General features: G+C 36.2%; 2 protein-coding genes across 2 annotated transcripts in view; one reads left to right on the top strand and one right to left on the bottom strand.

Moving 5' to 3' along the window:
• RALGPS1 (Ral GEF with PH domain and SH3 binding motif 1) overlaps positions 1 to 15,347 on the bottom strand; it is a 127,778-nt gene that overhangs the window by 61,308 nt on the left and 51,123 nt on the right. The gene's annotated exons all lie outside the window — the stretch shown is intronic.
• Positions 155 to 15,347, top strand: part of ANGPTL2 (angiopoietin like 2) — a 24,931-nt gene continuing 9,738 nt past the window's right edge. The window contains exons 1-2 of the mRNA XM_009280098.2: positions 155 to 587; positions 9,669 to 10,525. Of these exons, the coding sequence (XP_009278373.1) occupies positions 9,718 to 10,525 (808 nt within the window). The 5' untranslated portion in view covers positions 155 to 587; positions 9,669 to 9,717. The remainder of the gene's footprint in view (positions 588 to 9,668; positions 10,526 to 15,347) is intronic.

Below are 15,347 nucleotides of genomic sequence, written 5' to 3'. Positions count from 1 at the left end.
GCCTGCCTGTGGGAGGAGGAAGAATATCCAACCAGAACTTGTCAGCTTGTTGCAGGGTTGCTTTTTTTTTTTTTTCTCTTTTTTTTTCCCCCCCCCTTATCCAACCAGAACTTGTCAGCTTGTTGCAGGGTTGCTTTTTTTTTTTTCGCCTTTTTTTTTTCCCCCTACCGGGATGTAAGCCTACCACAAAGGAGCTGAAGTTCAAATAAGGCTGCTTTAGCCTCGCATGAATGATGGATTCCAAACTTTAAACCCGGAATGCCGAGCTCTCCCCTTCCACCAAAAGAAAGCATTACTGTGCCCCCACAGTAGCACGGTGCGGATGTGTGGCTCAGGCTGGGTAGCCAAGCTGTGAAAAATCTTGAAGAAGAAAAACGGAGAAAAAGAAAAGAAAGAATTTTGTAGATCACCTAGTTATTTGCTTGTCTAACTCCAGGATAGCATACAAAGCTATTCAGCTGTATATCAGAGTTACACTTCTCATACAATCAGCTAAGTGAGATGTCAAAACTCCTGTGCACAAGCCGTTCTGAAAACCTCTGCTGAAAGCACGTTAAGGACCGAAGAACGAAGCCGAAGGAGACAGGGTAAGAACAGAAAGTACAGATGGATCGCGTTTAAAGTATGCAGCTGTTTTTGCACGTCTAGGGTCCAAAGACTGACTGGTTTGCAAAGCCAGCCAGCCAGACTATCATATGAGTGAATGTAAGCTTGTCAAAGATATTACTGCTCCCTAATATAAAGCAGCAAGCCTGTTTTTTCCTTTAAAAAAAAACAACCAAAAACAAACCCAAAAACAACAACAAATTAAAATACAGTTGTAAAGATAGTTGAGACATTTTATGATGCCAGGCAGTGAAAAGCCTTCTTGCCATTATTTTCAAGAATATGAAATCTTTTTTTAATCTTACTTAATTCTGCATGTAACTTTGGGCTTCATGCTTCCTCAAACTCGCTGAAAATGCATATGCCTTTCAACAAATCTTCCAGGACATACTAATTTCTATGATAACTTTTCTAAAGGACTACCTATATTAAAAAATATGAAATCTCCATTCAGTCTTGCACTCATGTCTGATCAAGGAGATATAAGAGTTCCTGGAACTTTAGTAGAGTCTATAAAATAAATAATTGAAAGATTTTGCAAAAATTTCATTTAAAAAAGAACCTAGCATTTATGAGTACCTTTGTGTAAGAATTAAATATTTACTATATGATCTAACTACTATTTCTCATGGGCAAAATGAGTCACATTTATTAAAATGTGAATCTGTTTAAGGGCTATTATGTACAATGTGCACGCACACATATAAGCACACACAGTATGAGTACTTTTTGGTAGTGATTGGATTAAGTGAAAATAAGGTGAGGCCGCTGTTAAGGGAAGTAACGACAAAAGCAGTGCTCTATTTCAATAATTACATTCCACATCTATGACAGAACTTCAGTAAAGCACAAAGAACAATCCACAAACAACATGACTAAAATTCTTGGTAATCCAGAAAGAAAATTTGTAACTTCTTGTAACTAAAAAAAGCTATCTTTTGCCAAAACTTGAAAAAAGTTACATGGCAGCAAAAGATACATAATCTTTTGAAGTTTCTTGCAGCACTTCATAGTATTTCAAAACAAAAGTTCTCCAAGAGCTAATTAAGATACTCTCATTCTGAAGTGTTGCTTTAGCCATCCATCCCCTCAGTGAAAAAAGTATTTCCTTTTAAGAAGCATAAACTAGTGCTTGAACCAAAATTTCACCATAGTTTTAAATGGACAGAAAAGCTGAGTATAGAATGCATTATAATAAAAGTATCTAAAGCAATTAATTGGTTTCTGTCAGTGTGGCACTGCTTACAACAGAATCAAGTAACTTGATCACAAAAATCATTCCCCCCCATAAGTCTGGAGTTAAATTTTTCAACTTAGTTTTACATGTTTTCATAATTGAAACTGCACGCTATTATTCAGCCCTTCTTCCCTATTCCCTATTATATTTACTTTAAAACTTCAAACAAAACTTTAAAGCTTTTCCTTCCATATTATTTTTACTTTAAAACTTCAAACAAAACTTTAAAGCTTTTCCTAATACATGTGGCATGCATACTATTGTGCTGTATTTTCACTGTGAATTGCTAATTCCTTTTACAAAACTGAAAAAAATCAGTGTTGAGGTTTTTCACAGCAGTACTCTTCATCTAAAAATCAAACTACATGAGTTCTAAAAGAAAACCTGTACCAGTGGAAGTCCCTCTCCTTAAAAAAGAGCAAAAATTCATAAATCACATTAAATATGAAGATTACCTGAAAAATTAAGAGGATAGATTAATATAATTCCATGCAAGAGAATGTTTGGGAGAATGAGTAAGAACAGAGCATGAGCTCTGAGAAAAGGGGCAGGGATAAAGAAAGCAGTTTCAGAAAATTCGTGCTTATCTATCTTATCACAATGGTGTTGTGAAATCCAGATCATATTACTGGCCTGGTGCCTGGAACATGCCAGCTAACTGTAAGTCCACAAACACTGACTATCAAAGGACTCTGCAGAAGCAAAAACTAATGTTTGTTAACACAAAACAAAACCAAACTCTCTGATTTTTTTATAGTAGGATTTTACATTTTCGACACCCTTGCTCCATTTGCTTTTACAATCCAATTAAAATGTAAAACTGCGCTAGTATAAAACCCCCTTTTAATATCAAAGACAAAAGTATTAAAGAAACAGTGAAGATTTGTTGCTAGTTTTTCATGTTTATTCTTTAGAATGAACAATTATCAAAACTATGTGTGAATTCACAATCAAATAAAGTAGTTTCTCCTTTCAAGAATAAATGCTGTAATAGCTAACTCTACGCCTTTTGCGAACGTGCCTTCATTTATATGTCTAAATGGTTGAGGAATCTGCACAAAAGGTACCACAGCATGTAAGGTAAGTAGGAAAAGCCAGCCCATCAAATGACTGCTAGCCTCATTATATTAAATATGACCAGCACACAAGAACTGATTAACCCACAGAACTAAATTTTGTAACAGGGCGATTTAGCATAGCAAAATGAACTCATCTGCATGTAGGATATCACCGCTACTTTTTTCTTCTAAGTCAAAACAACTGTACAGGGAAATGTCAGAAAATATCAGTGTTCTGCAAAAAGTGCATATCTCATCCTTCTTATGTATGTGTTTTTTCATCTATCTGGGTACTTCTAAAAGGCTCTGAAGTATCTGTTTAATTATGGTGCATTCAATTCTGCTATGTGAGACCAGCACACACTCTTAACGATTCAGCCTCTAGACTATAAGCCCTTGAGTCTGAGCAATTTACAAGGATGGGAATAAATTGTGAGCGTTGGACCTTGCCTATCCACTCTTTAATGAAATGAAAGTCACATATTACTAAAAAAATGAAAATGACACATAAATAAAACCATATACAGAAAAGAGAGTGAAATAATAAAAAATAACCCCCCAAATTCTGGAATTAACTTTCTAAGGGATGTAATATTCTGGGAGCCTTTTTAGGGAGGTTGAGTGACAATGATAGAAAATGGTAGCAGTTTGTTGTAAAATCAACAGTTGTTGTCCCAGAGATACAATGACTTAGATGGAGAATCTGATTTTGACAGCTTACTGAGCACTCCTGCTTAAGTGTAAAAAGTCACATAGGAAACCTACTTCTTCACCTTGTTTACAATGATTATCATAACTGAAGCCTGATAAATGAAAAATGCCTCCTTAGTTCCTGAGCTACGACATACAAGCCACTAAAAATCTATTCTAACTTTCTGAAGTGAGAATTGCTGCTATCTTCATCATATACCAGGTTCTGATGTATTAGCTCCTCAAACCAAATTGGTAGTTTGTTATTAATTAGATTATCTTTGCAATAAATTCAACTATGCTGCAATTCAAATAGTTACTGAAGTCCCCAGAAATCCCCTTGTGTAACATCCTAGTTTTAGCACAGAAAATTGCCTTCTCTGTAAAGCAGTCTCCAAAGGTAGACACAGTGTCACATATCACTTGTACAAAAGCTGCATTTACATAGCTCAGTGCATCACACTTTCATACCTACAGTCCTCTGGCTTAGTAACAGTTTACTGTATATAGAAAAACAAGAGCAGCAGCAAGAAGCAATTCTGCTTTTACCTACTGTCTTCTTTTATGTTCCTTATCTGTAGGAGTAACCCATACCAACGCAATTTAAGATACAAAATTTATATTCTGGTATGAAATCCAGGCAGTTTTTTTCCACATTTGTCTTAGTTAAGGTTTTCCTCACAAGATTTACACAGATCATTATTTTGCTTTTGTACTTCTCCAAAATGCTATAGTACAGGTGATGTCTTCCTTAAATGTCAAAACATTTCCTCCTTGAACTGACTTGTAATCCAAAGTAAAGCGTAATAAAGTTCAGTGCTCAGCCACCATCCAGTGGTCTTCCTACGGTCTCAGCTCCTTTTTTTGCAGAACACTCAAAAGTGTAGGTGAAAAAAGAACATAGTATGAACTCCCAGAGACAAGAAGCCAATCTCTCAATGGTTGAAAGACTCAACATTGCAAAACCACTTCAGATCTAGATGCAACACTGTTGACAATATATACTCAGGCTTTCATAAACACCTTTCTTTCCAGAATAATACTGTAAATGTCTATTTTATGAACAAATTTCATCCAACAAAAACCAGCCATAGAATTGAATGGCTACTGGCAGCATTTTCAAATAAGCTTAATGGTACTTTATTATGTTATTACAAGTCATATTTTTCATCTGATGGAAACATACCTTTGTTCTCTTTTGCACACAAAACTCCGAAGGATAGGTAAAATATTTCATAAAACCTGAAAGAGATAGTTAACCAGTCTATTTTGTAAAAATGACATCTTCTGAAGCATGGCATCAGAACAAACAAATAATGAAAACAGGTATACATGTTGGAATATCCACAATGAAATGTGTATTTTGTTTTAAGTAGCTTAAAAAAAAAAAAAAAGGCCATAGTGCTGACATTGCTACCTTTAATGCTTCCTTTTAAGGTAAGCTGATCAAAAAAAGTTAACATTTGCCTAATGGTAATGCTTTGCACGCAGAAATATTTTTACCTTTATCATTTCAGGATCATGACAGTGATTAAACTATAGGATGTGAAACACCGATATAATTTTAGATGGTAAAATACTTGCAGCTTTGTTGAAATATCACATATGAATTTCAAGATATTTGTAACAATCAAAAGGTAATATATTTTGACTAACCAAAAGTCCCACATAAGCATGACAGAGTCCCAAATAGAAAAATATTTCAAAGCAAAGCTGAAGAAAGATTTTATTGAGGTTTTCCCTTTAAGGGACAGGAAAAAAACAATCAAATGCTGAAACATCCGATATCCCTTTCAGAAAGTTTATTTCCTCTTTTTTCATCAGATCATGGGAACATCCTCAGTTGGGCACACAATGAATAAGCAAACAAACCAACTTACTACCTACTTCCAGTTATATAAATAGGCCAACATTTGGTCTACAAACCGAAATTTTAACCAAAGTGCTTATGCTGGCTAGGAGTATGAAAAATACTATGATTATAACCCACACAACAATGCCACCAAAAGTTTTCACACAGATGCAGTTATACTGGCAAAGGACAAACAGAAAAAAAATATTATTTTGCTTGACTAAAGTAATATATACTGCCAAGTAGGGTAAACATACACAAAATTGGGTTTTGGTGCATCTGCACTAGGGCAAGTTTGTCCCAACTCAACTCCCATGAAAAGTGCTTTTATGAGTACACAAGTCTGGAACAGCCCAAATCTAGAAACAAAATTACTTCAAACTTCCATACTTTTTCTACTTAGAAGTTCTATTTGATTTTTAATTAAAATGACACATCTTTCTTTTTAAGTGTGCTTCTTTCACGTCTCCTGTTTTTTGTTTGTATGCTTGCTTGTTTGTTGAAGTTTTGTCAATGTGCATGAGGATAAGAGACAGAAATGCTGTATTACCAGTAATTAAGAAAATTTGCACCAAACCTGCAAGCATGCTCCTATATAATGTAGTTTTGTGCAATGGCAAGGTTGAAAAGTCTACAGCTACCTAGGTGGAATTTTGCACTGGGGACAAATATGGCCCCAGTAATATAGTTCCCTCCCAGCCCACTGCAGAAGAGCTACTGGGAGAGAGGGAGAGGGGGGCTGAGCCAGAGAAACAGGAAGAACTGAGCGATCAGCAAGCAATGGCACTAGTTACTTGAGCAATTACTTGGCAAAAGTGCAAACAGAAGAAAACTGAAAGCTAGCGGGCTAGACATCAAATAAATAAGATCTTCCTCTCCCATGGGAAGGAATTCTGATGTCCTAAGAATCTGATGTTCTCAAAAAAGAAGAGGAAGATACTAAAAAGCATTAAATCCTTCCTTAAAATTGTTTCTCTGGCTTCCCCCCCACTTCCTCCAGCAAGCTTTTTTCTCCCTGAGAGATTAATCATTGAGAGTTGTTCAAACAAGCATGTTGGTTATGAACTTCATTTGAATCCAACTGCAGAAAAGAAGAAATGCCATTTCTGTTATGTGGTCCATCACAATATGCAACAAATAGGCCTCATTCTGAACACTTTTTTTTTTTTTTAACTGAACAAGTACAGACAATAAAAGACTTAAGAGATCACATCATAAACAGACTCTGCAGGAAGAAGGACATCTGAAGACAGTATGGTTCTTGTTTCTATTTGTACAGGAGCATTCTCTTACCAATGTACTTTTCCTTCCAATGTTTTTTCTTATAGGAAGAACTCCTTAGAAAAGGTGACATGCAGGCAAGATCATGAGAGAGAAGCATTTCAGCACGGTCTAATCATGCTGATGTCATTCACTGATGGCTTACCTTCTGCAAACAGTGGTCAAACACTGGAACATGCTTCCTAGAGAGGTGGTTGATGCCCCAAGCCTGTCAGTGTTTAGGAGGCATTTGGACAGTGCCCTTAATACCATGCTTTAACTTTTGGTCATCCCTGAATTGGTCAGGCAGTTGGACTAGATGATCGTTGTAGGTCCCTTCCAACTGAAACATTCTATTCTATTCTGAAAGATGTTTGAACTGATATGTTAAGATGATGCTGATGAACTCTGTTCTGTTTTTTTCTTAAACAGTTCTTAAAAAAACTGGAGAAAAATCAAACTGTTATATGCTGCTCTGTATTTCTTCAGCCTGCAAAAGAATGTGCACCCCAAATCCTGTGCTCAATTAAAGACATGAGATGCTGTAACAAAGACACAAGTGAACTCTGAGGAAAAAATTAGTTTCTTTTCAGTGATCACAATAATTACAGTTTGGGGGGGGGGGGGGGGGATATTTCAATTCAAACGGTGAAATAAAACCCATTTTACACCTATATGCAAGAGACATTTGCAGAAACAGTCCATCTGTGCAGAAATATGAGGCCTGGAAAAGTGCCAGGGTTTCCAAGTGTGACCTGCTGTGCAAATGCTGATTATGCAAGTTAAAGCTGTCTGGGGTGAATTTATGTTCCCTGTTTTCCAGGGCTCCAACTAACATTCCTTTACTTACAGAAACCATGTCAAACTCCAAACTTTTATATGACAATTTTTCAAGATTCTTGACAAGTTCTGTAAAGCACAATTCCCTTCCATTTGCAAAATGAAAATGAGTTTATTCCAAATAAGAAACTGAGGCAAAAATGTATATTCAAAAACTTTAAGAAGGATCAAGTCCTGGTCACTTTTGTTTGAATCATTTACAGAAGCATTTAGAGAAACTTCTATGGTTTATTTCAAAACAACAGAAAAATGTGAGTAACTGACAACCGTATCTCTTCTCAGTATGAATAATTATTTAAGCATGCATATCCATCATCATCTTGAAACTCTAAAAAAAATTCCTTAAAGTTAGCAGCTGCCTAGAATCATAGAACAATTCAGATTGGCTGGGACCTCACCTTCGTCTTACAAAGCAAGGCTGATTTCAACATTAAATTAGGCTTCTCAGAGCCTTGCCTAAATCAAAACTTTACGTATTTCCAGGAATGGAGATTCCACTACCTCTTTGGGTGACTGCTTCAGTCCTTGGTCACCCTCATTGTGAAATTATTTTTTTCTAAAACCCAAAACGAATTTTTCCTGAGGCAATCTGTATCCATTGACCATTGTACTTTCACTGTGCACTTTCCAAAAGAATCCATCTTCTCTACAAACACCCATTAAGTAGTTGAAGACAGCAGTAAGAAGTCTCCTTCACCTTCTCTTCTGGAGGCTAAACAAACCTAGCTCTTTCTGCTGCTCCTCATACATCATGTCTGCCAGCCTCTAGCTATCCATGTTGGTTGCGCTCAGCTGGACTCATTCCAGTTTCTCACAGCTGTTACTATCATCATTTCATGTCATTTAAAAAATTTCATTGTACTAAAGATGACCGAGCAGTAAGGTGACAGATATTTAAACACTGAATGGTTTCACATTCCATGTGAAATGTTTTACAAGCAAAGAAAAATATGATGGTAACATCACCTTGGTTTTAAAAAGTATCAAGCAGGCTTTACACGCCGAAAAAGCTCCATACTGCATTTTTTCCTCCCATTTTATTTATTTTAAGAAAACTAGGTTTATATATACACATGCCTATTAAAATTCAACAACAAAAAGCTGCTAGAAATACGCAATATCAAAGTGCTGATTTGTGACAAGGGCATTCCTGGCAGTAGTGACAATGCTAAGCTCACGTTTCCAAGACTGTTGCCTATAAAGTTCTGGTATTGACTTATTTTTTAAGAGATTGTGATGGCCTCAAATTTCCACCTTGAATATGAATCCACCTGAGAACTAAGTTAATGTAATTTCACTAAAAGGGTACTGCTGCAGTATGTCAATAAACCCTAGTAGCTAATTTTAATAGCTGGGGGTCATCTTTGTCCACCATGCACATATGCATGTGTTTTTCCCCTTCTGAGAAGAGCCTATGAAGTGAAATGACCAGGCTGAGTGTAAAGACAGTGTCTCCAGTGAGAGTCACAATAAATGTTTTAGTTGTAAATTCTACTAGTCTGAAAAAACAACACCTATGGTATTTGGGCAGTAGAGTTATTAATTTATAGTTATTAAGGACTAATGTAGAGTAAGGTTTTCTTTTTTTTTAACTGAGGTTCAATACTGCTGACTAAAGCAAAATTGTTACTTATCATCTAAGCTGTATCTCCTGCAATATACATGCAGTTATAAAATACTGCAAATGAGCTATTTGGTATTTTTAAAACTTTTAACAGCACATATTAACTTACATTGTTTACATTTAAAGGTTATATTTGTAACTGTAAGAAATGAAAATGTAATTCATATTCAAATGAAAACACCAATCTTGGAAACTTTGTGGTACTTGCCTGGAAGGACTCTTAAAATCCTGGTATTTATTACTTAGCTTCTTGTGGTTCTTGGCAGGCTTTAGACAAACTAGCAACTAGTAACTACAGTTCTAGCCATAGAATGATACAACTATTCCCCATGATGTCCCCTTTAGCCAACATAAGCTCATGCTGGACAAGAAAAATATCTTATTTGTACACAGACATACTAGTTACTATGTAATATTTTCAAAGTTTTAGAACAGATTATCAGTTTTAAGTTTGCATTGATTTCCTATTTGTTACTTACTGTTAAATTTATTTTAAAACAGATTTTAAAAAGTTCTTTGCAGAAGAATATTTGACCAGAACTAGAGGATCATGATGACAACAAGATTCATCTGTTTAATGCTAATAGCTGTTGTGGGAGCTACTGGAAGCAAAACGCAGGAATTCGAAGGCAATGACGAGGAAACAGAACAAGAATTCATTTACATGAACAGATATAAGCGTTCCAGTGACACACAGGACAAATGCACTTACACCTTTATTGTACCTCAACAGAGAGTGACAGGTGCCATTTGTGTTAATTCTAAGGAGCCTGAAGTTCTACTCGAAAACAGGGTAAATAAACAAGAATTACAGTTACTTAACAATGAACTTCTTAAACAAAAGAGACAAATAGAAACTCTCCAGCAACTAGTAGAGGTGGATGGTGGGATTGTTAACGAGGTTAAACTCTTAAGAAAAGAGAGCAGAAATATGAATTCTCGTGTCACACAACTCTATATGCAGTTACTACATGAAATTATCCGAAAACGTGACAACGCCTTAGAACTTTCTCAACTTGAGAATAAGATTTTGAACCAAACTGCAGATATGTTGCAGCTTGCAAACAAATACAAAGACTTAGAGCACAAGTACCAACATTTGATGTCAATTGCCAATAATCAGTCAATAATAATTGCCCAACTGGAAGAACACTGTCAAAGAATGCCATCCATAAAGCCACTGCCACAAACTCCACAGCCACCAAATAAAGTGTACCAGCCTCCTACTTACAATCGCATTATTAACCAGATATCTACTAATGAGATTCAGAGTGATCAGAACTTAAAGGTTCTGCCACCTACCTTACCAACCATGCCTGCAGTTACTAGTATTCCGACTTCAACTGATAAACCATCTGGTAAGTAATATTATTGATATGTCTACATTTGTTTATGCTAATATGCAGTGGGCAACATTTTAATTGTAACATCAAAAATGCAGACAGAATTTATTTATTTAGCAAAATAAATGCAAATGAATTATTTTGAACTAATTGAGATTTCTTAGATCTAATGTTGTCTGTGTATTTATCTTGTATATTTTTAATATACATGTTGTAGTATGAGCACAGAAAGAAAGCAAAAAAAAATTAATTTTGAATGTCTAACATTCAGACACACTAGCCCCACAGATTTTTCTCATGTTACTTTGCCAAGACAGACACACCATTTATATGAGAGGTATGAGATAAAGAGCTGCAGAGAAATCTTACTAATCAACAGTCAATCATCTAAATTTTATTTACCCTGTGCCCAAGACCGAACTGCTTAATTCATGACATCTGAAGGGGTTTGACACTTTTTGTGTAAACATTTACGAAGTTATTACAAGTTTGTTGATCTAGCATGTGGTAATTTTTGTGCTTGTGTAACTCAAAAAGGAATACCTATCTGCTCTGTACCTCACACAGGGCACTTGCACTCTAAGACAGGAGCAAAGGGAAGCAAGTGGTGGAATAGTAAGGGATATTATATGGCCCTCATTAAGAGTCTTTGGAGTTCTGCCATAAGCAAGATTAGAGGCATCTGAAATCACATTAGAGATCAATTGATCTACATGATAAAGAAAATAACAGGTAAAGGATCCAGTTTCACCCATGGTCCCACATATTTAAAAAAAAAAAAATAGTTCAAGTATTATGTGTCCCATACAAGAGAAGTCGTTTCTTCAGTGTGTGGGCAACATGTACTTGCTTCAGAAAAAAGATAGGTGACCCATAGACATCTGAAACTAAGACCTGAAACAGAGTAAGGCACATGAACTGCACTCAGAATGTATTTCAAGGCTATTTGCAACGCATTCCAAACGACATTGTCAAACTCTAGTATTATCAAATAATGCAACTGCCACATTTAAAAAAGACAGACTTACTTCTCCATGGAAATATCCACAATGAAAGAAACTTGAGCAGGTGTTTCAGTCTAAAGCACAGTACAGTCTCTAACACACTTCGCTACAAAGCAGTTATTTCACAATATTGCCAGAGATGAACTCACCAAAGCTTGCATTGTGGCATGCAGAACCTCAGCCAAAAATATCATGATTCTAATGTTCTATGTAAAAAAAAAAAAAAAATTAAAAAAAATCAGGAGAAAATCAGATCTATTACAATTTCTTTGGAGCAATAGACTACAGGATGGCCTCTAACAATTACATTTTGACTTTGATCTCAAAATAGGTTCAAGCTTAGTACAGTATTTCCCTATCTTTCTGTAAGTGAAATATCTTTCAAGTGTGAAGACCTTTCTCCTTCCTGTTACACTCTTCTGAAAACTCGTTAATTGGTCCACATCCTCCTTGTGCTTTTAAGTACCCAAACGAGCTGAGGCTTCACCATCACACAGCAGAATAGAAAAGTTACTTCATGCGCATAGTACTTTTGTTGATCTATCCTCATATAGCATTTTCCTTTTTTGCAAAGTAAAACATTGACTTATGACCAACTTGCAACCCTGTAGAACCCCTAGATCCTCACCTGAGGAACTGCTGCTTATCCAGCTATTTTTCATGTTGATCTCCAGAGATCCCTTCCAAAGTACATGATTCTAAGATAAGATTTGACATCTGTTACTTCTCCCTTACCTACCTAACTCACCAGAAAAAGAAGTTTCACATTTCTTCTGCACAAATCCATCATAATATTAATTTCTTTCCTTTTCTCATTTGCAGCAGTTTGATTTGTTCAAGCAAATTTCCAACAACTGAATTTAAGCTATTTAACCTTTCGTTTCCAAGGTATCCTCCTCCCCTCTTCCCACCTTTCTTTTTGGGCAAGGAACTTTTAATACCTTTTCCTCCTCCTCCAGAACGTTCCCCACTCACAAAGCACATCTCAAACAAAATCCCTCCCCGCAATTAATGCTGTAAATGATGCTTCAGCCAGGTGTCTGGAATGAACTAGGAAAAACCCACAAAACCACCACTCCCCCTCGCCATACCCACAACAAAACAAACAAAAGCCAGCACCACAACTGCCCAGCCACTGGAAAAAATCCTGCGCAATGAAAACTGAAGCAAAATGGAAGAAAAATATTAAATGCCTTCTCAGCTTATCTGTTGACAGCTCTCCTTCCTCACACAGTAGCAGACCAATATTCTCCCTTGATCATAGACTTACTACAGTCTAACTACTCTCAGTAGCTTTATTTCATTTTGTACGTTTTGTCCAATGCTGTTGTTTTTTGGGCATTTTTTTGGTTGTTGTTTTGTTAAAAAGAAACAGACAAACAAAACCCACAAACAACCAGCCATGCCTAATACTTTGAGCTAGCATCTATTTTGTCTGAGCTTTCTTCATGTTTTCAAAGCTACTGAAAAGGTCATGATTTAGCCAGGTCAGTTTCTTACCATTTTCCCTAGCTGCCTTCTACAATAGCAAAAGCCATTGCAATGTCCTCAGAGACTCTTTAACAAACTTGTAAACTCTTTACTTGGACTAACCGTCTAAAGCATTTTCTCTGCACGCTCTCTGAATTTGCTGGTCTGTTATATTTAAGTTCATTTTGTCTTGCTTTTCACTTTCCTTTCTTAAGAATTGTGGCCTTTGTTATTTCACGATCAAGATCACCTACGCTGCTTTCCATTTCACTTTTTCAAACAGTTCTTCCCTACTTACTAGGTTCAAATGTAATATATTCCGAGTTTGGTTGTTTTTTTTCCTCTATTTTACGTATCTATGAAAAACCTATCCCTAACAAATTCCAAAAACTTGCTATGTATTTTTTATCTGCTGTATTCTTATCCCAACAGATAGATAGTTGGAAGTTGATAACTCACTGGAAAAGATAGGCAACAAGTGTCAAATTCCCTACTTACTAGGTTCAAATGTAATATATTCCGAGTTTGGTTGTTTTTTTTCCTCTATTTTACGTATCTATGAAAAACCTATCCCTAACAAATTCCAAAAACTTGCTATGTATTTTTTATCTGCTGTATTCTTATCCCAACAGATAGATAGTTGGAAGTTGATAACTCACTGGAAAAGATAGGCAACAAGTGTCAAAAAACAAACAACATTTAAGTTAATTATGCACATAAACTGCATAGAAAGTGAGACTTACGTTACTTCACTTTTTAAAAACAATCATATTTCCCTCTCATTTGTATTAATGATTTTAAATTAATTAAAAGCTACGTGGATCCAAGCTTCCAGTTCCCCATGAAGCACTATGTATGATTACTGAGTCTCACCAAATCCATAAAAGACATATGTAAGAGCTTGAAATATAACATCTCATTTCTGTAAAACATTATGCAGTGTGAAAATATCAGTGCAAAGCAGAATTAGGTGAATCTCTAATTCATAACAGCAATTACATGGACCTGTTGGAGCGGGTCCAGAGGAGGGCCACAAAAGTGATCGGGGGGATGGAACACCTCTCCTATGAAGAAAGGCTGAGAGAGTTGGGGTTGTCCAGCCTAGAGAAGAGAAGGCTCCAGGGAGACCTTATTGCAGCCTGTCAGTACTTAAAGGGGGCTTATAAAAAAGATGGCGGCAAACTTTTTAGCAGGGCCTGTAGCAACAGGACAAGGGGGAATGGCTTTAAACTAAAAGAGGGTAGATTTAGACTAGATATAAGGAAGAAATGTTTTACGCTGAGGGTGGTGAAACACTGGCCCAGGTTGCCCAGAGAGGTGGGAGATGCCCAAGCCCTGGAAACATTCGAGGTCAGTTTGGATGGGGCTCTGAGCAACCTGATCTAGTTGAAGATGTTCCTGCCCACGGCAGGGGGTAGGACTAGATGACCTTTAGAAGTCGCTTCCAACCCAAATCATTCTATGATAATTCTAGCCCGCTCCCCTTTTATTTTTTTTAATTTTATGTTAACAAAAACTTTTGAGAAAATATTTTGTTTAGTACAACTTAATTGTTCATGTTAAGGTCAAGAAATAAAATATTAAAGAATTTTTTTTTAAGAATCCAAACAGAATTCATGACTGTGGAAGACAGAAATTAAGGAGATGCAAGACAAAAAGACAGGCTTGGGAAGAGTAATCATGCGGTTTGTGTTAGCAAAATTACAGACACAATTTTAAAAACTTATTTCACATTCAACATGACACAGATGGGTGCAAGTCCAAAGCAATACAATACATCTCAGTTATCAAAACCTAGTCTGGTCTTTATGTAACATAAATTTGTGGTCCTTCATTATACAGCTGTGTCTCTGTCCTATACATCCAATACTACAAAAGTATTTTAGTAGTTAAATGTATTTGTGCAAGCGAAGAGGCACTGTTCAGATTACAAAGGTACTATTCCTCAAAGGTCTGCTTACCTCCCTAGAAGTGGTTTTATCAAAACTACCTATCTGAAAGTCAGAATGCTCTCACTTTTTCAAGGGAAGATAAGATGACCCTCGTTTGTAAAGCATGCTAATACTTCAGAAGGAACATTTACATTTTATTATTATAAAAACACTCATTACCAGACAGATCTAGTAAAAGAACTGTCCTTTTCTCATAACATCAGCACATTCACTATAGAGGAAGTTTACACAATTGCTGCCCAATTTTTTTTGCAGTATCTGTTATTGGTGGCCAACCAATAATATGACTAGCACAGTTGCATTCACCTCAGTCAAAAACCAGGAATCTGAATTGGAGAGCATAAGAATCATAAAATCACAGAATAATTTGGGTTGGAAGGGACCTCTAAGGGTCATCTAGTCCAACCCCCC

The sequence above is a fragment of the Aptenodytes forsteri genome, unplaced genomic scaffold, assembly GCF_000699145.1.
Source record: "Aptenodytes forsteri isolate BGI_AS27 unplaced genomic scaffold, ASM69914v1 Scaffold163, whole genome shotgun sequence".
Taxonomy (NCBI): domain Eukaryota; kingdom Metazoa; phylum Chordata; class Aves; order Sphenisciformes; family Spheniscidae; genus Aptenodytes; species Aptenodytes forsteri.
This window is presented reverse-complemented; position numbering and strand designations above follow the sequence as displayed.